The sequence below is a fragment of the Empidonax traillii genome, unplaced genomic scaffold (genome assembly GCF_003031625.1).
Source record: "Empidonax traillii isolate 1590-97213 ecotype Southwest subspecies unplaced genomic scaffold, ASM303162v1 scaffold277:size2070623, whole genome shotgun sequence".
NCBI lineage: Eukaryota > Metazoa > Chordata > Aves > Passeriformes > Tyrannidae > Empidonax > Empidonax traillii.
In genome coordinates, this window is record NW_020955470.1 from 450,107 (window position 1) to 473,580 (window position 23,474).

At 41.5% G+C, this 23,474-nt stretch overlaps 1 protein-coding gene across 1 annotated transcript; it reads left to right on the forward strand.

The window, feature by feature from the left end:
• Positions 1-249: 249 nt before the first annotated feature.
• On the forward strand, positions 250-17,132 carry CUNH12orf40 (chromosome unknown C12orf40 homolog). Its single transcript, XM_027890132.1, has 13 exons — positions 250-1,361; positions 3,292-3,331; positions 5,358-5,493; positions 6,404-6,536; positions 7,041-7,107; positions 7,910-8,014; positions 11,113-11,216; positions 12,657-13,189; positions 13,429-13,501; positions 14,189-14,249; positions 14,816-14,882; positions 15,192-15,274; positions 15,842-17,132. Exons 1-13 carry the CDS (start codon positions 1,339-1,341, stop codon positions 16,427-16,429), a joined length of 2,013 nt encoding a protein of 670 aa, XP_027745933.1. The 5' UTR covers positions 250-1,338; the 3' UTR covers positions 16,430-17,132.
• Positions 17,133-23,474: the final 6,342 nt, after the last annotated feature.

Below are 23,474 nucleotides of genomic sequence, written 5' to 3' on the forward strand. Positions count from 1 at the left end.
CAGAAAATAATTTGAGGAGAAGATTTCTCATGTTGAAAAATAATTAATTGAAGCTGCCATGTCACTTTTCCAGAATTCTACAAGTAACTGCTAACTACCAGATTAAATAAATCAAACAGAAAGAAAAATGCACTTTTTTTCTTTAAATCTAGTCAATACTGTGGTAGAGTAAAGGTAACGGTGATACAGAAAATATTATACATAAGAAAAACAAAAGGGATTTGAATATATTATGCATGAAACTTCATGTTAGACACAGTATTAAAATGTGAAACACTTAGATGTAATTGAAAATAAAAATGTTCGAAGTGATGAAATTAGTTTAATAAACTTTCATTCTGTCATCTATGATTAACTGTAGAGGCACATAGACCTAAAATATAGATATTATTTTGAAGATTTTAATCTAGTGTTATTACAATAAACAATTATGCATAGTAATCAGATTCTATAAACATCCTAGTCAAATTAGAAGTATTACAAAGAAAAAATCTTGGGTCATTTTTAATATTAGGCTCTCAATATCTACTCTGAGCGTCCTTCCCATTGTTGTACTAATGCTAACCAAACTTTAGTACCCTGAGAAACATTAGGCTAAAGATAAGTCAGTAAAGAAATGCCACAGGAAAAGATTCGTGTGAAATGTGATGATTGTTTTGTAAATGGGTGCCTTCACTTGCTGAAGTGATGGCAGGGAGTCACAGGGAAGGGAGCAAGTAGAGCTGTCTTGCTGCAAAGCTGCCCTGGGAGCACAGGGAGCACCCACAGCTCTGTGTCTCTCCTGGAGGGTTTGTCACATTTATGCACAAAAGCTCATCAGACAGGACCAAGGGCAACTCCTGCTAGTAGAAAATGCTCATTGATTCCCCTGTTGCCCTCAAAATACCTGAGGAAGAACAGGATGGGGAGGAAGGTGCTTCTCTCTTGCCTTAAAAGTATTGTGGTTGTAGCAAAGACAAGCTGACCCTGAAAGACAAATAATTCACTTGGGAGAGCAAGAGGTTCACGACCCCCTTGCGAAAGGGCAACGGATTCTGGCAGCAGGCTGTATGGAAACATGGTGGGTAGAGGAAGGGCGGCAGCAATCAGAGCATCGCTTCCTCCCCATCAGCTGCCTTGCTTGGTTTTCTGCATCCTTCCCCTTTGGCTGTCTGTCCCTGCACCACCCTTTCCTTCTTCTCTGCTAGCCTGGGGACGTGGGGAGCAGCTGCCCTGGCGCTCCCAGGGAGGACGAGGCCCTGCAGGAGGGCCCTGTGGCCCTGCTGAGGGGCTGCAAACCATCTCTGTGGTGGCCATCGCCCCCACCTCAAGCCCTCCCTCCCTCCCCAGCAGCAGAAAATGAACTGGGTCGGTGGCAGTCGGTGAGTGGAACTCTTCAAAGGCTGACAGAAACATCTCCATGCTGTATCAGTGTCCCCTCACAAGCTGGGCAGTGCTGTGGCATGTGTGGCGAGGCAGCCACGATGTGTGTGCAGCCTTGGTGTCCCCTCACAAACCAAGCATAGCCTTGGTGTGTGTGATAGCCGTGATGTCCCCTCACAAACCAAGTACAGCCATGGTGTGTGTGACAGCCCTGGTGTGTGTGCAGCCTTAGTGTCCCCTCACAAGTCAGGCGAAGCCTTGGTGTGTGTGACAGCCCTGGTGTGTGTGACGGCCTTGGTGTCCCATCACAGGGTGGGCACAGCCATGATGTTTGTGACAGAACCAGTGTCTCTCCACAGACCAGTAGCACCACAGTGTGTGTGTTTCAGCCCCGAGCCCCCTCCTAAGCCAGGCTGTGTGGGGAGGTGCAGGTGCCCTCTCACCTCAGGCAGGGCTGTCATGTTTGGGTCCAGTGTTTCTCCACAGGCAGGGGCTGGGTGAGGCATTTCCTCCCACCCTCAGTGAACAGCAGTGGAGAAACAGATGTACAGGTATTGAGATGCACCGTAATAGTAAAATATCACAAACTGAGTAGTAATTTAAAAAAAAAAAAAAAATCAGTTTCTTTACTTACTATGTCATCTGCCCACCTACTAGAAATGTAAACCCCACAGATTTTGCCAGCCATTGGGAAGCAGCGTTGCTAAACACAGCTTTGTAATCTTCCTGACTCTATGCAGAATCAAACTAGAAGAATGCCCTACTCATCTGGAAGTCTTCCCAGCAAAATGGGGTTTCTGAGTGTTGCCTCTGTGAAGCAGCGGGAAGGAAGAGCATCAGTTTGAAAAAAAAAAAACAAAACACAAAAACACCAAACCTAAATGCCTGTCTGTCATACCCTCTGTAGGAAAACACAGTGTGTAGTATTGCACACATTTAGCAAATACAAATCAATGTGCTGCTTGCTGCTGCTGGCAGGATCTGTCAGGATTCCTTAGGTGAGTCCACGATTTGCATTTGAGGTGTCAGAAAAACTACCCATTACTGGGGCTTCTTCCCACTGCAAGGGCAAGTGTTATATGCACATGTTTATAGAGCTTGTTCTAACCTTAAGAACAGGAAAAGAAAAAAAAAGTCATTCCAAGGGGGATATAAGATATTTCTAGCCCTCAAAAAAAGTCATAATCTTACTGACCCGATAAATGTAACCGTGCTCACCCAGTGACCATGACCTCCAATTTTGAGCACCATGACCAGTAGGCAATCCATTTCAATTCATTTAAGGCTATGCTTTACACTTTACAAGTCAGATACATAGTTTAAGGTATAACTGTCTCCTAGAGTGCACAAACAACAGCATCTTGTAGTGACAAACTATTTTTCTTACCTTTTTTACAGAAGGTCCACAATATTCCATACCAAAAACGTAAAAGCTTGTATAGTGCTCCTTTAGGTTTTTTGCTAATATGTTTTTGTAACTATGTTGCAGCATGACAAAGAAGATTAGCAGAAAATAATATATTGACAAAGATTTCTTAAGTTTTAAGCAATTACAAATTGATGAAATGTTGCATTACAGGTCAAATGACTAAAAGGTGCTTCTGTTTTCCTTTTTCGTGTTCAGTACAGTAGCCTAATATACAATGTGGTCCTATCCTTGCCTGCATAAACCAAGATCAGTCAAGGTGGCTTCAACAGAGATATTTTGACTGAACTACATGAATATTTGATCCATTATAACATAATGTGTAACATAACATTAGGATAGCATAGCAAAACATAGCACAACACAACATAGCATAACACAGCATAGCATAACACGACATATCATATTTGTGTCCTAAATTCTCAGTACCACTGATGAGACATTCAAGCCATAACTCAAGATTATACTTTTGTAATTAAAATAATATATTTTTGCATTTTTAGGAGCAGAATCATATTAAAACAGGAAAGGAGAAAACAAAAGGTAAACAGTTTTAGCTACCTTGGATTTTATATTGTTATATAAATGTTTTAGTGGATTCACTTAGGTAATACTCTCAAAGCATTTAGAGTGAGACTCAAAACAATAACTTAACAGTTGAAATGTTTTTATCTGACTTTTAGGGCAAAAGTCTTGTGCTAGGTTTACTACACTGAATTCCAGCAGGAAGAGGAGGCAGCCAGAGAAGGCTTGAATGAATGAATGAATGAATGTGCCCAGTTTAAGTTTTACTGAATTACTTCTGTTACCATATTAAGTTGGTATGTGCTGACTCATGAGATTGTTTGAAGCCTCACAGTGACAACCACACAGTCCACTGGCCGAACACACACACACAGCTATTCTTCTGGCCTATATTAAAGGGTGTTAGGCTCATTGAAGTACTTTATTTGGCATTTGCAAAAGTAGGCCAGCTTGTTTGTATTTTGAATCTGAAAGTGAAATAAGAGAATCAAACTTATCCCTGGCTGAAGACATTTCAAACAGGAAAGAGGAAGAAAACAGTAAGAGAAAATGGCTATAACCATATTGAGTGAAGTCAGTGTCCCCCTAGGCAGCAGGGAAGAAAGAGGTGGTACAGGGAAGCTCCACCACTGAAGCTGGTGTCCCTAATGCTCAGAGCAGGTGCACAGGCATATAGAGGAGCAGGAGAAACAGGCTGACTGTATGGACACAATCACTGAAATGAAAACCTTTACATCAGCAGCTTGTTGTCCTCATCACTTTCCCAGTCTCCTGGAGGCCTGTGAGTTCTCAAAATATCTGTTTTCTCAGGGATTACTGGTCTAAGACACATAATTAATGTTACAACTATGTTATTTGCTTCAGTGGAGGAGGGAAATAAGAAAAGGATCCAAGTCATGATTGTTTTTAGTAATGTAGCACTAAATTACTAAACACAGTTGTAATTTTGTAATTGCTATTACATAGTTATTAGTAATTTAGTAATTTTGAGGTGATTGGAAGAAAATATCTGGGACACTAAAGGGAAGTGGATACATCTTAGGCATGTGGACCCAAAGTAATATGAATTTTGAAGTGCTGATTTGTACACAGGTTGATTTTCTTAACTGAAAACTAGATATTTTCCACAGATTAAATTAGCCTAGAAAGCTAAAGATAATAATAAATTATACTGAAAATTAGTAATAAGTTACCAGTGAACATGTTGGGTATATTGGTTACATGTAACCTGCAAACATGAGAGGAATTTCAGAATTAAAACCGGTGCTTTTTTTTTTTTAGCCATAGCCTTCAGTTTTCAATATCCTTCTTGTGGTTAGAAAAAAATAAATCTTACCAGTTTTATTATTCATCTGCTGTACTTGATTCTGATGATTTTAGGACGGTTATTAATAGTCTCTACAAAATGAAGGTTTCTGTTTCCCAAATTTTCTAGAATTATCTGCATGACATATTCAAAGTGTCAATCGTATCTCTTTTTATTCCTTGCAACAAAAAGTCTTTCTGAAGTCTAAATCACAAAGATTTGTCTTCCTTTTTTTTTGTATTGTTTTTGTAACAGGACTATTTTCTTTGTCAAGAAAGACAAATTTGGAGAACAATAACATTGTGTCATTACAGATGGCACATCTGGTGTATGTAATCTTGCTCATTTATTTGCCTACTACTTTACAAGTTGCCTAAAAAGTCCAAGTTTAAATTTTTAAAGACTTCCTTCTTGCCACATTTGTTATCTTTTATTTGAATGAAATATTTTTAGTGATTGTACACAGAGTTTGAGAAATTAGTGTTTAAGGACTAGATTTTTAGATAACAAGATAACGGTGACTTTTTCTGAATATGACCAAATTATACTTGCAGTTTTTTCAAGGCAATAAAAATAAATTAACTGCTAACAGGATGTGAGAATTCAGAGGTACTTAATAATGTACTTTTTATTATTAGGAATTGTTCACTAAGTCTATATTTCAAAAGAAATATCTATACTCCTGGTGTGTTGCTGAAGCTTCTGTCAAAAACTTATTATCTCCTTTAAAAATTTAAGGAATACTTTGAAAAAAAGAAACTTAAATCAAAAATGAAGCTTCTGGAGGTATCGTCTCCTAAACGTTCAGCAGTCAGTTTAGATCTTCTTAATCTATATGTGGTTAACCAGATATCAACCAAAAAAGACAACACTGGTGAGTTTCATTCTGACTTCTCAAAATCCGGTATTCTTAGCTATTACTGCTGTTTTATTAGTTCTGGTTCTTCCACTTGGGACTTAATGCTCAAATAAGTGTTGTTTTATTTTTAAAATAAAAAATTGTAACTAAATACAAAATTAATGACTGAAAAAAAAAGTCAAGGCATAAGACAAATCAAATAACCTTGGCTACTGCCTACATCAACCCTAAAGTCTTGTACACTGTCCTGGTTCTGGCCAGGAAAGGGTTAATGTTTGCAACATACACTTTTGCACCTTCCTCATTTTCCATTCATTAATTTTACCCTATATCAATTTGTTTTCCCCTTTTCCATTGAATGAGTGCATTTGTAATCCACTTACTTTTTCACTTGGGCGTTTGAAATAATCTTGTCAGTTCTACCCAGGTTATCTCTCTTAAAATCCATTATTAAACTTCTTAAGAAACGTCACTGCAACTTGAATCCTACTTTTGCCTGCAGAGGGGGGTACTGAGACACACTGTTTAGTGGTGGACTTGGCAGTGCAGGGTTAATGGTTGGACTCAATGATCTTAAAGGTCTTCTCAGACCTAAACAATTCTGTGACTCTGTGACTCTTATTCTCTGTGACATATTCATAAACCAGATTATGGAAAATTTGTTGTCCTATGCTGAGGAAAAGTAGAAGGTGACCAAGGAGGACAACAGAGCCTGTCCACACACAGTAGCTGACTGTGAATAATTTTATACTATCATGCCATTTAGAATAGAGTTTTTGCATTGTTAGTAACAAAGAAAGCAAAAAATATTACTTTAAATGGATTAAGAAGTCTAAAACAACAGCTTTTGTACTCTAGTGAAAATTCAGGAACCTCAAAATTTGCTCCAAGCCCTTCTCTGACATATTGAATACTTTCATTGCAGAGAACGTGAGGAAGCCAGTCCATGTGGCTATCACTGAAAATGCAAAAAAACTTCCTGGGAGACACAACTTGGAGCTTCCCATGTCACCGCCACATACACAACATAAGCCAAACCTAGATGATCTCCAGAACAGGTACTTGTATAAAATAGGCAATAGTTATGCTAAAATGAAGTTCTGGAAAAGGTATTTCACAATGGTCTTATATTTGGGGTATCAAGAAACCATAAGCATACTGTTCTAAACAGGGAATTTCACAATCACTCCTGGCATTCCAGTGATACTCATACTGTGAGAGAGTAAATAAATAGATTCTCAATAAAACACAGCACATGAAGCTGAGAGATTTTTTTAAAAAAAGGTAATGTGTTTTTACTCATGTCAGGTACATACACTAGTTTCATTGAGAAGCAGGCTATTCAGACAGCATTATCCACTTACACTGCTTTCCCATCCCGCTTCAGACCCTGAACTGACTGAATCACACACACAGTCTGCTCACAACTGCTTAAGAATCAGACCTTTGTAAGATGTGTGGAAAAATATTCCTAAATTATTTTGAAATTAATACTCAGAATATTTTAATCTTATAGATCTTGCATCTTGTATTTCATAGGCTGTTTTTATTCATTTTACAAGGTTAGAAAAGCAAGTATTGGACAGCAGGAGGCAGCATCTCTCAGAGAGAGTAAAATACCAGCATAATGTAGGTTTATTTTTCTTATGATATAAAACTAAAAATGATCAGCAATTGCTATATTTTTAAGTGATTTTTACAACAGTAACCAAATCTCATCAATACGGAAATACGTGAAGTCTTCCTCTTAAGACTGTTTTGATATATTATTTTGCAGTCACATTTTGTATTTGTTCCTGCTATTGCTTACATACGTCTGCAAAGGCTCATCTTGTTTTAGGCATTTTCCAAATTATCTCAGAATATCTATGCTCTAAGCCAGTCATTTAGAACAGAGCTTATGGGAAAGGGACTGAGGCCAACAGCAGATAAATTAAAAAAATATGCAGAAATGTGAAATGATGGAATGTGAGAAGCATAAACAAAAGTGAGTCTTTAAGAGGAACTTAAGTACAAGCCTCAGAACCAAATCAGCAGATCATTTACCTATATATGTAGTGCTAAAAATTTATTTATACCCATGTCTCTGCAGGATAACATTTGTGTGCATGCTTCAAATTAAGTAGGTGCTTATGTATTTCCCTGAAATAAACCCTTAGAGCTTTATGTCTTTCATGAAAAAATCATATAATGACTTTCAAATACATGAAAATTTTCACTATCTTGTGGTATACGTGCAGAGATGTAAAAGATATAGTAAGACTTTATTACTTTGCACTTATGCTTAAATCAAAATGGTTTTTGATAAAATGTCTCTTTGCTATGTTTTGTCTAGTTGTCACAAACAACAGAATTAGTGTATGTTGGCTCTAGTATGGAACAGGAAGACAACTGAGCAAGAGCTTTTATTGCTTGTTCATTATCTTCTTAGGGTTTTCAGTCCTCAAACTGTACACAGCTTCCAGAAGAAAATTTCGACACAAACCTAATGGGCAACATTTGGGAACAGACCTGTGAAAAGAAGCTGCAAAACCAGGTTTGCTTAATATTTTACCTCCACAGAATTATTTCAAACTAACTTTCATTTAGTTTGTATGTAGATAGAGTGTAATTGTGAAGGTAATTATGAATGATCAACATCTCTTGTAGGCTGGTGGCAACGATAGTCCATATATACAAATATATTTGTTTTATTGTTCTGAAATAAGATTAACTTGAGCTTAACACTGAGCTCTCGGTATTGCTGATATCTGCAGAAAGAGAATTAGTCACATACTGCTGGCTTTCTTTTGTTTCTGGCTTGTAAAATTGGTTAAAGAAAGCTGAAGTGTATTACAGTTGTAGATGCAGCTTTCCTAAACACACAGTGTAACTGGGTGTCGTATGATCCCAGGTGATCCCATGACCTAATTTTTAATCTTGCAGTGTGAATAACATAGGTCTTACAGTATTCTCAGTGTTCTAAAAGGAAAAGCCTGCTCATTAACTCATTACATTTAAGTAACAATTGAGTTATTTGTTCTGATGCATGTTACTATTTTTTTCTTTTTGTTAACTTTGGTGTTCTTAAAACAGTCATCCTTAGAAAAGTAATAGCAAATACAATATCCTTTATTTTTTAGAAAATATATTATTAACTGGAAATAATAAACTCTATATGTATCACCAGGGGTATTATAAAGTCTCGAGGTAAGTGAGGAAGAAGTGCTTCAAGGGCTTCAGAAGGGGAGATGTTGGGTTGTTCAGAGAATGAGTAGGCAGAAACCCAGAGGAACCTGACCTGAAGAACAAAGGAGCCCAAGAAAGATGTTTTCAAAACACAAGGACAGTGTACCTCAGTCTGCAAGAGAATGAGTAGGTCCCAGAGGCCAGTTTGGCTGAATCAGGGAACTCCTGACTGAGCTCAGATGCAAAGAGGAAGTGTAGAAGGAGGGATGAGCAACCCAGGAAGAACACAGAAGCACCCCCTGAGCTTGAAGGGATGCCATTAGGAAGGTCAGAGATGAAAATCACGATGGGTGAGAAGGGCAGTAGGGAGGACTTCTCTAGATGTTTCATCAAAGAAAGAAAACCAAGGAAAATGCTAAATAGAGTTGAGACGTAGTGACAAAGGACATGGGAATGTCTGAAGCACTCAAAACCTACTTTGCCTCAGAGTTTTCAGACAAGTTAAGCTCTCTGGCTCATCTTCAAGCTCATTCTTGAGTTGAGGGAGAGTGGTGCAAAACAGTAGTGAAGGAACAGGTTAGTGAATCCATAGTAACCTGGACATAAAGAAATACATGAGACTGGACAGAGTCCATCCAAGTATATTGAGGGAGCTGGATGATATCACTGCAGGGAAGGTATCTATCGTCTTTGTAAGACTGTGGTGATCAGGAAAGCCTCCCAATGACAAGAAATGTGTTATGTCCATCTGCAAAAATGTAAGCATGATCTGGGGAGGTATTGTCTTACCTTTGTCTCTGGAAGGATTAGGGAGCTAAGCTCCCAGAGGCAATTCCAAGGTACATGAAGAACAAGAATGTGTCTGGGAACAGCCATTAGTTTTTCCAAGGTCATACTGTGCTTGGTGCACCCAGTTGCTTTCTGTGATGGAATTAGTAGCTCAGTAAATTTGGAAGAACAGCAGGCATTATTTACCTTGACTTGAGGAAGGCTTTTGACAAGGTCTCCCATGGAATCCTACAAACCAAAATGGGGAGGTATGAATCAGATGAATGGACAATAAGATGAGTAAAAAACTCATACTCAAAATAGTTGTCTGTTGATTGAAGTCTACTAGCAATAAGTCAATAATCAGAGAATGGTCTGGGTTGGAAGGGACCTTAAAAGTCACCCAGTTCCAACCCCTCTGCCACAGGCAGGGACACTTTTCACTAGACCAGGTTGCTCAAAGACCCATCCTGGCCTTGAATGCTTCCAGGGATGGGCCATCCAGAGCTTTTCTGGGCAACCTGTTTCTGACCACCTCACAGTAAAGAATTCTTTTTTAATATCTCATCTAAACCTACAGGCTTTAAAAAGCATTACACCTTGTTCTATCACTACACGCCCTTGTAAGAAGTCCATCTCTGGCCCTCTTGTATTCCCTTTAGGTACTGCAAAGTTGCTGTAAGGTTTCCTTTGAAACTTCTGCAGGCTGAAAAACCCCAACTGTCTCAATCTGTCTTCATAGGAGAGGTTCTCCAGCCCTTTAATCATCTCTGTGGCCCTTTTCTGGACCCACTCCAACAGGTCCACGTCCTTCTTCTGCTGGAGGCCCCAGGTCTGGATACAGTCCTCCAGGTGGCAGAGTAGAGGGGTGGAAACACCTCCCTTGATGTGCTGCTACAATGAGCCAGCCAGCAGTCAAAGGCAAGGGATTCTTTCCCTCTGAGCAGCATATGTCAGAACACATCTGAGATACTGTGTTCAGTTTTGGGACCCCCCAATACAAGAGAGAAATTATCAAACTGTTGCAAGACCAATGAAGAGCCACATAAATTGTTAGGGGGTTGGAGCAAGTGGTGATTATGAAGAGAGCAAACAAAGAGGGCTTTTACTGCCTGGGAAAGACCTGGGTATGGGGTGAACTAACCAGTGTCTTCTAAACAGAGCTACAGACAGGACAGAGCCAGAGGTACACAGTGAAATGGCAAGAAGTAAAAGTCACACATTTCAAGAACGGAAATTCTGTTTGTACAGGAAAAAAACACAGCCATGAAACTAGCTAAGCACAACAAGAGGCCATCCAGTGGGTGGTTGTCCTGAGCAGTACTGAGCAACCTGGCCTAACCTTAAAGCTGGCCCTGTTTTGAGCAGGTTGGACCAGATGACTCTTGAGGTCCCTTCTAGATGAGGTTTTCTGATTCTGTCATCTTCAGCTTGTTACAGTCTATCAAGCTTGTTCATGCTATGGGAGGATGGGGTGCTAAAAGGACATTTTGCATATTAACATCAGTATGCAAATTTGGAAAAGTATGAGTAATACAGAACTCAGGCTGTTAGCAGGTTTGGGCTTCTACTGTAAAGATAAAAAGAAGCGAAAATGGTGGGAAAACACATATATTGTTTACAAACCCAAGTTTAAATTTTTAAATACTATAACCATTATGTATATTCAGACTTCGACAGCTTCTACTGTTTTCTCAGCCAAATAGATTTGATCAAGACTCTTGGAATACAAAACCTCCGAGCCAGTGTGTTTTTGGGAAGTCTGATACAGTGCTTCAGGAACTGTTTGAACCGTTTCATAGGTAGGCAGTGATTTTACACTAAAGGGGGAAATAACAGTCAAGTTTAATTATGAAAAATACTAAGATTATCTGAAGCTTATTGCTACTTGTCTTTTTCACTGATTTTTAGTACTTTTCAAATAGAAATTGAAATCAAATGGAAAGATTAAACGTACAAAGCTATTTAAATTTGCTGAAAGGCAGCAAAATCTGAATTTTGATTATGCACTTGGAACCATGATCTATTTTTTTTCAACATCACAAACATGATAGTATTCCTGAATTCACTTTTAATATGTCTTATTTCCTCATCTAATCTTAACTTTTCCTTTGCATTACGAAATGTTTAGCTGTAATTAAGAAGGGCTCTCTGAACTGCTTCACAAAACAGTTTTACCTTCCTCACATATATCTGTCCAAGCTTCTCCAGGAACAAACTCTAGTGTCATTAGCCTTTTAAAACTGTTCTGGGGAGGCTTCTGCAAGTAGAGGAAAATACTTCATTGAAGGTCTATAGAATCTTTATCCAGTTCCAAGTATTTGCTGAACAGAACACCACAGAAGTTTTTTGTACTACATTTCAGTTTTCAATGGACAGCATTGCTCAAAACTTTTTAAAGAAAGGTCACTTTTTGAATGTCCTTCTTTGCCAATTCTCTGTGCTTCTGAACACTCTCAACTTTTTGCTCAGAGTTTCTCAAAGGTCAGTCAGCAGATCCAGCCTAGAAAAAGTACAGTAAAAATGTTAGATTAAAAGCCAAGTAAGTGAAAGCATGATAACTTTCATGCCCCTGATGTTTGCATGATAACATCTTCAAAACCACTACTTTCAGAAGTGCGAAGGGAAGTGTGGGCAAAATAAAATGTCTGACTGGACTCCTGACAGTGGAATAGAAGAGTTCCGTGCTGAATCAGGATTACTGATCTCAAGTACAAATGGAAGTCACTTGCTAGAGAGACCAGGAGTAAAGCAGTACACAGAGTTTATTAGGCTTTTCAGTAAACAAGAGAACTGTAGTCTTGAAGAACAAACTACTGTTACGAATAGAGGAAACTATCTTCCTGGTTTTTTTCTGTTTTTTTTTTTTCCCTCCCCAAAGTGGCTGCCTTTGGTCAGCTGGTGGAGCAGCAGTGACATACTGTGGCTGCTTTTATAAATCACACCCAGGAGGATGTGCTGCATGGCTTGCTGTATTTGGAGATACTGTGAAACAGACCCCCTTTTAAATCAATCTTACTATAAAGTAAAAACTAAATACAATAAAGTACGTATTTTTTCAGTTGAGATAATGCTCATTTGGGACAAAAAACAAGTGTGATGAGTAGTGAAGCCTGTGAGATTTTTATCCTCGAGTTATCATAAAGTGTTTTGTTAGCAGTCAGTGTTTTGCTTCTTTGTGTACTAAGCAAAATGTTTTTTTTTCTTTTCTACCCCCACTCCACCTCACCCCCCACCCTCAGGCAAGACCATATGAATTCTGCCAGGAAAAATCAAGTTGTAATGACCAGTAATGAATCAGAAAACTGTGACGGAATAAAAGCACCAGTATTTGATGTTGGGAAAGAAACCGCAGAATTGAAAGCTCCCCAGGTTGGAAGTAGTTGTTCCTTTCTGGCACTGTTTGAAGACGAGAGCCAACCAATCCATAATAAGCCTTCCACAACACACTTCAATCTTTTTGTTAACCAAAGCAGTACTGACATTTTTTTCATACATTCTGATGTTAAAAATCAAACGACTGACAGAAATTATCCTTACAGCTCTAGAAAGGCTTATCCTGCAACCAATCCAAACGAAAGTTCTGTAGACAGACACCTTGAAGGCATTTTCACAGCTCCAGAACTTGTTTTCCTTAAAAGTAACAATACCTCAAGTGCAAGCTACAAGGAGACCAGTGGACTTCATAAAACCCACCAGCAGAACTTTAATGAGGGACAGCACTACTTCATACACTGTGAAAAGAAAGAAAACCATGCAAACCTTGAAAGAACTGGTGCGTATCCAGATTTAAAGGACATATATTCTATGTTTTATTCTCCTTTTAAAGGCATATATTCTTATAACCAGAGGTGTATATGCCATAACTGAAAACATGCTGTGAATTTTCTGAATACAATTGCTTAATTTTAAATCCAATTATTTATTTTAAAAACTGGACAGAAAGCTTTATTTTGAAATTGCATTTATTGTATTTCATTTTAAACTCAAGGTTAGGTTTTTTTTTTATTTTAGAGACATTTGCTTATCACCATGATCAGCAGATTAGCTTAAAGGAGAATGTGCAGAATTATTCAAGAAAAAAATGGTGAGTGCCATGGAATTTCTCAAACTATTAATTATTGATAACTGCAGAGACCTTGCTGAACTGGAGAAATCCTGCCAAGAGGACAGGAAGGTAAAATTCTAAGCAGTATTACTGAGGACTTAAGTTTTCCCAGTGAACATAGCAATGTATAATGTGAATAAACTTATGCACAGGAAACCCCTTTATACCTTTGCTCGTCTGCCTATAATAAGTACAGAGAAATACTGATTCATGGGACAGTTTTGGGTTCCTGAAATTAAGCCCTTGCTTTGGCTTGCCCCCTAAAAGACACTGTCTCCTTCCACTGCCTGCAGAGGAAGTTGGTGTGTTCCCTGGGCTAAAGTAAGCAATTGTGAGTGCCCCATATTTTACAAAACACATGTTTTTCAAAACCTCCAATCCATAATATCTTCAATTTTCCAAAACAGCACTATCTTCTGCCATCTCTCCAATTCCATTTTGCATTTCAACAGAAACGAAGTTTATGAAAAACAGATTCTTGGTGTTAAATCTCAGGTTCAGAAATAAATTCAGTGATCTCAATATTGGGAAGCATTTTATGGTTACTGAAGACAAAATAAAAATTGAAAACAGAAAAGTCACCAGTGAGGACTTTTAACTCAGAAAGAAAATAAAAATACAGGAGGGAAAATCACTTACCAGAGGACTTTGTGTTTGCATTCTCAGTGATGACGAGTCTGTGAAAGAAGCAGCCTGGAGACAGAACCAGCTCTTTGGATTTGAAGAGGTAACTTTTTTTCAAGAGACATATTTTTTGTCAAGGCTACTTCTTGCACCATTCGAGGTGGAGAAGAAATACCTACAACAGTTAGAAACTGAATATAGCTTCACTGAATTAACCTCTGAGGAAGCTTCTTTGCCATCATGGTTTATAAAAGAAATTCAGAAAGAACTGCTTCTAGTGAAATGGTTTGATAGACAGACCTTTCAGGCCCACAGTTCACGTGCTTTGATTCCCACCTCAGCTGCTGCCTGAAATACATTGTGTTGTGCAAGTTACCCATCAGCTCTTAGGATCAGATTCTGCCAGCAGTGCCCAGACACTTCATGCAGGATGCTTCAGTATCATAAAGGAGCTTTGTGCCAGTATTCATAAAAAAGTCTTTTAGATGTTTTGCCTCCAGAAGTCACCCAGGTATATATGGTACTGCTCAGGGGTACAAATACCTCTTAAAATAATTTGTGGTGCAGTGCAGTGGCTCCTTTATGTAATACAGAAACTGAATGTTTCTCTTAACCTGAGATGCTGATCCAGCTGAACCCTCACTATTAACACTTCATTATTTTTTACAGTTTACAACAGCACAAGAGGAAGAGTCTAAATTTGGAGCAAGTTCAAATCTTCGTGAGATGGAGAGAAGTTAGTATCGTTTATATGTTATTATTTAGGTTTTTTCTCTACGTGTGAAATTGAAACAGTTACTTTTAAAACCAGGGAGAATGATCTTTCGGGGATGTTACGTTTGTTGAGGGCTTGTGTTTCTGATACACACAGCACTGTAAAAAGACAACCAGCATTACCAGGTAACTAAGAACTGTGTTTGCTTTTCCTTGAAGAGATAAAAACTGCACCAGAAATAGTAATGTTTAATTCTACATGCTGTACTTGAGAGTTGGATCTTGGGTGAGTTTTTGGTGAGTAACCTTTCTTTTCCGTCTATTTTTGAAGGTGTGGAGTCACCACTCAGCACCCAGTCTTACAGTTACTCTCCAAGGCAGACCGAGAGCTCTTTGAGCTGTAGTCCTGACACAGTGAGTACACCCCACAGCCTTTGAGGGTTCCATTTGAATCATATCTCCATGCCTGAGGGCATCTAAGGGGGGATGTGGCTGGAATCTTATTTATGGGTTTGCCTTGTACAAGGCAAATTCATATGTGAGGAGGACAAGAAATTATTAGTTGTAAATTTTCCAAAGTAGTTTAGCAGACACATGTTCTCTTGAGGATGGCTGGCCATGTGGAATTACAGTAGCATGACAGTGGGAAGATGCTAAGCAAGTTTCTGTGCTCTTCCTTTGCGTATAGCTGCCTGACATTACATGCCTGTAAAGCAGAAGGATTTGACACACTGTGTTTTCAGCCATTCTTGAACACAAAAATGTCATGGTGTGTGAGTGTAAATTGCATGTGAGCAGGAAGGTCTGCCTTGGCCACCGAAAGCCAGTAGTGCATCCTTGAGGAAAGAATGAAAAAACCCACAAACAACCTAAACCAAACAGCTCTGGCCTTTCTGTTTATATCACTAAATTATTAGTTAGTCATTAACTTAGTTATTGAACTATTTAAACAGTTGCAATCGCACAATTCTGTTCAATCAGTGCGAAGAGGAAGACACAGCCAAAAAGGAATATCTGAATGAGCAGTCCTTGGAGACACATGATGCCAACCTCTCAGCAAGCAGAGAGGCCCCCAAGAGCTTCCACACCAGAACTGTGCCTCTCCAGCCCAGCAGGAGTTTGACTAGAGAAGAAGAAAACATTGTTCAGGAGAAAGGCTCTATTTTTTGTGCCACAGAGGAAAATAAAAACCTCACTACCCCATCTGAGGGCAGCTCATCACACCGAGCCCTTAAGAGAGAGCACGTCACCCGCAGCACCAGGTGTGATGTTTGGTCGCAGACTGAGCGCTCTGTGACAGAAGTGGAGAAGGCAGATGTGGCCACCCAGTGTGGCACCCTGCGGGTGTGCAGCTGCGGGGGCTTCCTGCCCCCTGCCCGCAGCCCCGTCGGGGTCCCTCCTCCCCGCACCGCCGGCACCGCGGGAGAAGACGAACTGCCAGCGCAGGAGCTGCCGCAGCCCGGGATTGCTGCCCTTCCTTCTGAGGCCGAGTATCTGAGTTTGGCTGGCAAAAGGACTCTGGAAGTGCTGAACTACATTGATAAAATGAAGGAGAGAGATAAGCAGTGACCCGCTAGAATGCCATGTGGGGAACACAGAAGTTTTGTTCTGTTCTCAGTGTGTTTCATTCACTTGGCGTATTTTGGTTTTTCTTGCCTGGTTAGACAAAAGATATTTTTGCTGTTTGTTTGCTTTAAACTATTAATACCTATGGATTTCTGTCTAACTACTGCTATCTTGAAGTATGGGTTTCTATAAATATCCAACTGTTAACACAGGATTTTACAATACCCCAGTAAATATAAGCATTAGGAATTATGATTGGCTTTCTCACCATATATCCATAGGATTCTGTAGTTTGGGATTGACTTTGCTTCTTTTAAGGTAGTGGAAAGACGCTGTTTCACTTTGAAACACTTTTGATGTGAGTCTTAGTTCAGAGCTATTGTCTAGTTCTTACCCATTTTAACAGACAAACTCACATTTTCCATGTGTTTATATGAAATACAAAAATGGGAAACAAAAGAAAATATACATCTGCACACATAGAATGGAATGTAATTTAAAAAGACCTAATTTATTATTTTTGGAAAAAAGCTCACTTTTTATTCCACAGATCTATTGATTCACTCTCTGTCTGTTGATACTAACAAATCTTTCATGTGTTTCTATATTTTGTCTGCAAATTGAAAATTTGAACTACTTTTCTCTTCATTTCAGTATTTGTGTGGAGCTGCAAATCACAACAAAATAAAAGTTTCTGGTAATATTGCTTCTAGGTTATAGTTTTTCCTTCTAAAAAGTTCCTAGTCAAGGTGGCAGGGTGACTCATTCTGTCATTGACACCTACATGTAGATCCATACACCTTTGCTTCTCTCTCTATATCTCATATATGTGTGTGTATGTATATGTGTAAAAAACCGTGTGTGTGTGTATTCCCTGGCATTATCCAGCTGGCTGTGTGCAGGGATCCTCTTCCTTACAAACTGGGCTTGGGGAAAAGCTATGCTGGAGATTGTTCCTGAAACAGAGCAGGAGTTTTGCTTCTGTAAGATTAATATATTGTTCTTTCTCCTTGGAGTCTGCTGTTAGAAGATTCATTGCCCTTATTCCCACCAGGTAATTTTTCTTTATTTCTCCATTCTGTAGAAGGGCTGTTTGTCACCCAGCCTGGATGAGACTCGTCACCATCCTTTGTCCCTGCTCTCATCATTGAACTAGAGGTTGTGTTTGCTGCTGGGTTTTATTTTTGAAGCTAAGAGCCATTTTAAAAAAGAAGGTCTACATTGCTCAACAGCTGGAGGTTTATAGCTATGCTGTTTTAAAAATAGCACCTCAGAAATTTCATGGACTTTTCTGTACTTGGAAGGACATAGCACTGTCTTATATATGTATAAATGGCATACATGGGAAGTGATTTGCACAGTCCAACTTCTGAAACATGTAACTGTTTTTTAGCCAATTCACTGCCCACTTCCTAAGGCTTGGCATAGGCAGGTTTTCTTTTTTAGGTTGCTTCAATTTAATGTCAAAGCAAGCTCCCTAGTATTTATTTTTTAAGCTGCAATATTCATCTCCACAGGAGCTATAATTTATTTGAGTAACAGCTGTGATTTGCTGAAAGCTCAGCCGTTACCAGTGGTTTCTTAGGCACAGTTGTTCGCTCAGTGTGACAAAGCCAGTTCAGATTATGCCACACCAGCAGTGGCCCATGCTGACTCAAATTAGGACATCCCTGCTTTCCCAGCAGTGCCCCATCCCTGCTGTGTACCTGCCAGCCTTTCCAGTGGTGCCTGTCCGATGTCACAGCCTCTTCCCTGGTTGACGCTGCTCCCACACCCTTGGCCTGTCAGCCTCCTGCAATACACTGTGGCAGAGGCCAGTGGGTGGCACGTTACAGCTGAAAGCTGCAGCACTGTGTGCTTTAGACTTGAGGGTGTTTATTATCCCAGCAGATGTAAAATTGTCTCATGGCCAGAGAGGTCTTTGGAGTCTGTATTAGTGAGGTACTGAAGTGGCCCAAGCAGAGGTGAACTGGCGTTAACTTGCAATGGAAGTTACGCTCCTGATTTCTGTCCCATTTTTGCTGGGACTTCTAAATTGTGGTTTGTTTTACACTGGAGCAAGTTACCCAAGTTCAGGCAGATAACCCTGTTCTGCAGAACTGGCCTCTGAGCAGACACATTCCCAGTCTGCTCCTGTGAACCTACAGAACAAAGAATGCAGGTTAGAACTGAGAAAAGAGACCTGGATGGATGGATGTGTGGGGGGTTTCAAATGCTCTTTCTTGAGTTACCTCTCATATTTATCATCCCTTAAAGCCTTTTCGTCGGTATTGCTTATTTTCACTTCAGCCACTAGTATAGAAGCTCCCACAATCCGTCCAGTTCCAGCCAGATTCCAACCAAGATCGCCTCATTTCCCAGTAAGGACTGAAATTCTGCTGCTCGAGCCAGACACACACCTCCTGACTGGCTGTATGTAAGGGCTGCACACGTCTCTAGTGCACTTGGGATATGTCAATCACCACGGATAATCATGTTTCAAAGTCTTTGGATGAGACTCTATGAAATTCAATTACCCTCCAATTTTTACCTGTATTTGCAAAGCAATCAGAAGAAGAAAACTATCTTTGTAAGTGGTTTGTGTGCTGGCAATGACAACAAGTAGGGCAATGTGCTCTTTTTGGCTACTAGAGAAGTATTTTAAAGTATTTATGTTACTATTATTAAGTTAAAAGACACTCCTGCTTTCTCCTTAGCTCAGCGCCAGTCTCCCCCCTCTGCTCAGGTACTTTCTGTCCCCTAATTTTTTGGGGATTTCTGGAAAGAGCCAAGTTTAATTTAATAGGAAGTAGTAGCCTCAAATCATGCTTTCTTCAGCTGATAATTCAGCATCTGATGCTATTAATCCACCAATATTTGTAACTTACAGTAATGACCATCATCTCACTATACACATTCAGGCACCACCAGCCTTCTCTGAGGCAGCAGCGTGGGCAGAGATGGTCCTTTTTCATCCACATTATTCTTCCTGGCAGTGTGCTAAGCCTCCAGGGAGGCCATGGAAATATGTGTTTGGTAAGCATCAATTATGAATATTCTTGTTGGGGAAAAGGACAGAAGGGTACCTGTAATTAACCAAAAACCAGGAGCCCTTTTTTATTAGTGGCACTCAAATGCTTCTAAATAGAGATTGAAAGAAAGACTCTCTTATGGAAGTGTTACAATAAGCTTCAGTTAGAATCAGTTCTAATATGCAGCTGTTAACTTTTTTTTCCCCTTTAAAATCAACTCCAATTACAGTAACCTGCAAGGTAAAGTTTCTGGGCAAGCACCGACAGAAGTTTGTTTCATTAATGGGCAGTTTGTTGCTAGATGTCATGCCAAGAGCCTCCACAGAGGCTTTGCAGAAATTCTTATTTAGTTTTCATGAAGGATTGTGGGAAATGAGAGGCTTAAGTCTTGATACAAGTGATTGTTTCTCTGGCAGAAACTGCTTGTGAATTGGCTTTCTAAGGGTAGCAGATTGAGGAAGAATGAGGTTTCTCACTGGTAGCCTCTGATGGGTTAGAGGTGGCAGTCCCAGTCACCCAAATCAGGACTTGCTTCTCCAAGGCTGGTGATGTCGAACTCCAGCCAGGTCTCCTGACTCTGTGACCTGAGCACTAAACACTCACCCTCTCGCCCAGCCACCCTTGTGGTGCTGGTCTGGGAGCCACAGCTCTCTGGATGTGAAGCCAACAGGACCAGCTTGCTCTGAGCTCCTGCGCAGCACGCAGGTGATGTAGAGGATACACCAGCTTGGTGTGAGGTGACGGGGAATGTGGAGCCAAGAGACAGAGGGGTGGAGAGTGAGAGAAGGTTAGGCAGGAGGCTGAAAGAGGCCAGTTGTATTATTTAATAGAGCTGGGAGAAAACACATCCAAATCCATCATCTGTGTACATTTGCAGAGAGAAGGCTGTGATTTCGTGCTGCTGTGTCACGCTAAGCACACGGGCGCTGGCCTGGCCCAAGGACCCAGAGCTGTGGCTGATCATAGGACAAACCAACACGTTGCAGAGGATTTACTTTGTTCCCCAGGCTGGAGTCATTAATGGGAAACAGGAGGCCAGTAAGGAGGTTTACTCTCCAGAGAAGCTGCATGCCCTCCAAACAGACGAATTTTTGGAGAACCCCAGAGCAGCTGAAGCTGGCGGGGATCCCTGAGCTTGCCCAGTGCAAGCACCACTGGGAGCAGGGCCAGCTGGAGCAGGATACTTTGGGCATTGGCCAGCTGCTGTCACCAGACACACAGGCTGGGGGAATAAGCCAGGCCAGATAGGAGACCCCAAGGAAGCTGTGCCTGCCTACAGAAGCTGCTGCAGAAGGAGGCAGCCACTGCCTGAGTCCTTCCCTGCTTGTGCTGTGAGCAAGGCAGGAGCCTGGGGAGGGAGGAAGGGGAGCTGTAGGCATGTGAGGAGCAAGGCTGGGTGCTGCCCTGCCCTGCCTTCTTGGACCACAACTCTTGCCTCTTCTGCCTCTACTCACCCACATTTCCCTGCAGCAGCGAAGAGCAGCAGTGTTACACCCCAACACCAGCTTGTCCCCGAGTGCCAAAGCTGCAGTTCCTCGCTCAGCAGCCTTGGGGCTGCACTAACAACAGGCACTGATTGCTCTCCCACCAGGGACTAAGGGAACCCCAATGCCCTCAGCATCTCCCTGTGTATCCCACCCACCACAAGGGAACTTGACATATAGAGGGGCTACAAAAGCTGTCTCATCTGGTACCGGGCTGGGGGTAGCAGTCAGCCTTCACTCAGCTTACAAAAATTTTGGTTGCTCTCAATTTTTTAACGATCATTTTTAGCAGCCCATGAGAGGAGAGCAGTGGGGACACCTGCCTCAACTTAGTTCCAGTACTGCAAGGCGAAGCCGCCTCTCCCTCAGCACCCCCAGCCAATGTGGGGGTCATGGGTACCCCAAATACCAGGGAGAGCACGGGGGAACCCACATAACATCAGACTGACCCTGGCTGCAGTCACATCTTGTGACAGTCCTACAGGGCGCGCTCACATGAGACATCCTGGACATGAAGGAGCTCCTTGGGAGCAGTAAGAGAGGGTTTGATGCCATCTCACCATGAATATATTAAAATAAGCACCAATTTCACAGCAATGCTTATTCCAAGGCACCACTTCCCAGTGGGGACCTGGCCACCTGCTGCAGGCCACAACTGCCACTTTAGGGATAGAGAAGTCATCTGGCATCTGCAGGATGGCACGTTACCTGACTGCCAACAAGCTCCCCTTTGCAACTACAGCTATGCTAAATGACCCTGAGTGATGGCTTCAGGCAGAAAATCTGTACATGGGATTTGGTGACAGCTGGCTGGGGACATGGGGTCTCATCAGCTTCAGCTGTGGAAATGGCTTTGAGAGGGAAAAACTGCAGGGCTGGGAAGGCTGAAAATGCCACAGCACTGTCCAAGGGAACCAGAGACATGTGTCCAACAGGTCAGGTGGGGCAGCAACAGCCCCGAGCACTGTAATGCAAACCTTCCCCCTAATTCGGGGGAATGGCACTAAACCAAAAGCAGGTCAGCTGTGCTCCAGCTGCCTGTTCAAAACCCACACTTCCTGCTTTGCCTGGGGCAGTCTGAACCAGCCCAGTCCACGCCTCTCTCCCGGTTTTTGGCCATGCTGGGGGCTTGTGTGACTCTCCAGGATGCTGCTCCACACTCCAGGAGGTTCACTGTGCTGCTCCCTCAGGGCACACATGGCCATTGCAGCTCCTGGTGGGCACCTCTTCCTCAGGAGACTGGGGACCCTTCCATCAGGAATCTGGGCAGTGATGAGCTACGCCAGCAACACAAACTCAGTGAGGAGCAACGCTGGCAGAGACTACGAACAAAACACCAGCAATTCGGTCCATTTAAAAAAACGTGCTGCAATGCCCTTAAGCATGAGGATGCCCTTTAAGGAAGGAAAGGGCAGGATGTGGCAGCAGAGCAGGGCTTGGCTCACCCTGTTCCTGCACCATGCACAAACTGGCAAATGCAGCCAGGAATAGAGAGCTGGCCATGGGAATCAGGGCTAATTCTATGTATGTCTTCTTGATAGATTAAGCAGTGAACAAAGTGCAGTGCAGCACCCAAGAAATGTAAAAAGAAAAGCCCCAAAATTGAACACTAAGCCTATGAATCTGAGACCTGGAAAAAAACCCCCACCTTGTAGAGAGAGATTTAAACCATTCAATCTGCTGCATCCTCAGCCCAGTGCCACCTTCTGACTTTGCTTCCCTCCACGCGGGACAGTTTGACACTCCCATCATCACATGGTGGTGTGGCAGAGGCACCACGTCCCCACATCCACACTCCACTAACCATCCTCCATACCTTATGCCCTGTTTTCTTCCTCCAGCCCCTCCTCAGGATTTGCTCCTTGCTCTTTCTGCCCATGTTGCCTTGGCAACCTGATCCAGTCTCAGTTCCACATATCACCTTGATTATGATGTTTAGCTAATCCAACCCTCTCTGCCCTAAAAGTGCTCATGTACCTCCACCTCCTGGATGGGCCCCCAAACCCTCACTGTTCCTTCAGGCATGGACTTTCTCCACCTCTTCAATCCCCTTTCTCCACCTTTAATGGTATTTAAATAACTCTCTTTCCAATGGGGATGGATCCATGATTCACTGCTTTTCTGAAAGTGGGGGGACTTTATTTTTTCTTCTCACACCTGAGCGCCCTCAAAAGGAGTGTTCCCCGGCACTGCTGTGCTGCAGCTCCTACACTCCTTACACCGTGCACAGCTCCTGCACCCTTATGAGGACCTCTTTATTCAAACCCATCTTCTGAAGACTGATCCACAGAACACAGCTTGCTTGGAAGCCTTTCATTTCCCTGCCCCCTTTTCTACCTGCAATAAAACGCACGTAAGCGCCTTGCTGTGTGGTGATGGGGTTAATGTGTTACAAGACTGCAGGCAGGTCATTTTGGATGTTTGATCCTCTTTCTTCATTCCTTCATACAATATACATTTTACTGTTCCATATAAGACACTCTGCTTTTCTTTTTGGCATTATGGAGTCTATTTGAACTTTGACAGGACCCAAAATCAGAGTGTGCTAACTAA

Excerpts from the sequence above, each read along its gene's own strand:
- CUNH12orf40 (XM_027890132.1), top strand. The coding sequence starts at position 1,339 with ATGAACTGGGTCGGTGGCAGTCG. Across the intron at positions 11,217-12,656 it reads CTGTTTGAACCGTTTCATAG|GCAAGACCATATGAATTCTG; the intron begins GTAGGCAGTGAT and ends CCCCACCCTCAG. Across the intron at positions 14,250-14,815 it reads AGCTCTTTGGATTTGAAGAG|TTTACAACAGCACAAGAGGA; the intron begins GTAACTTTTTTT and ends TATTTTTTACAG.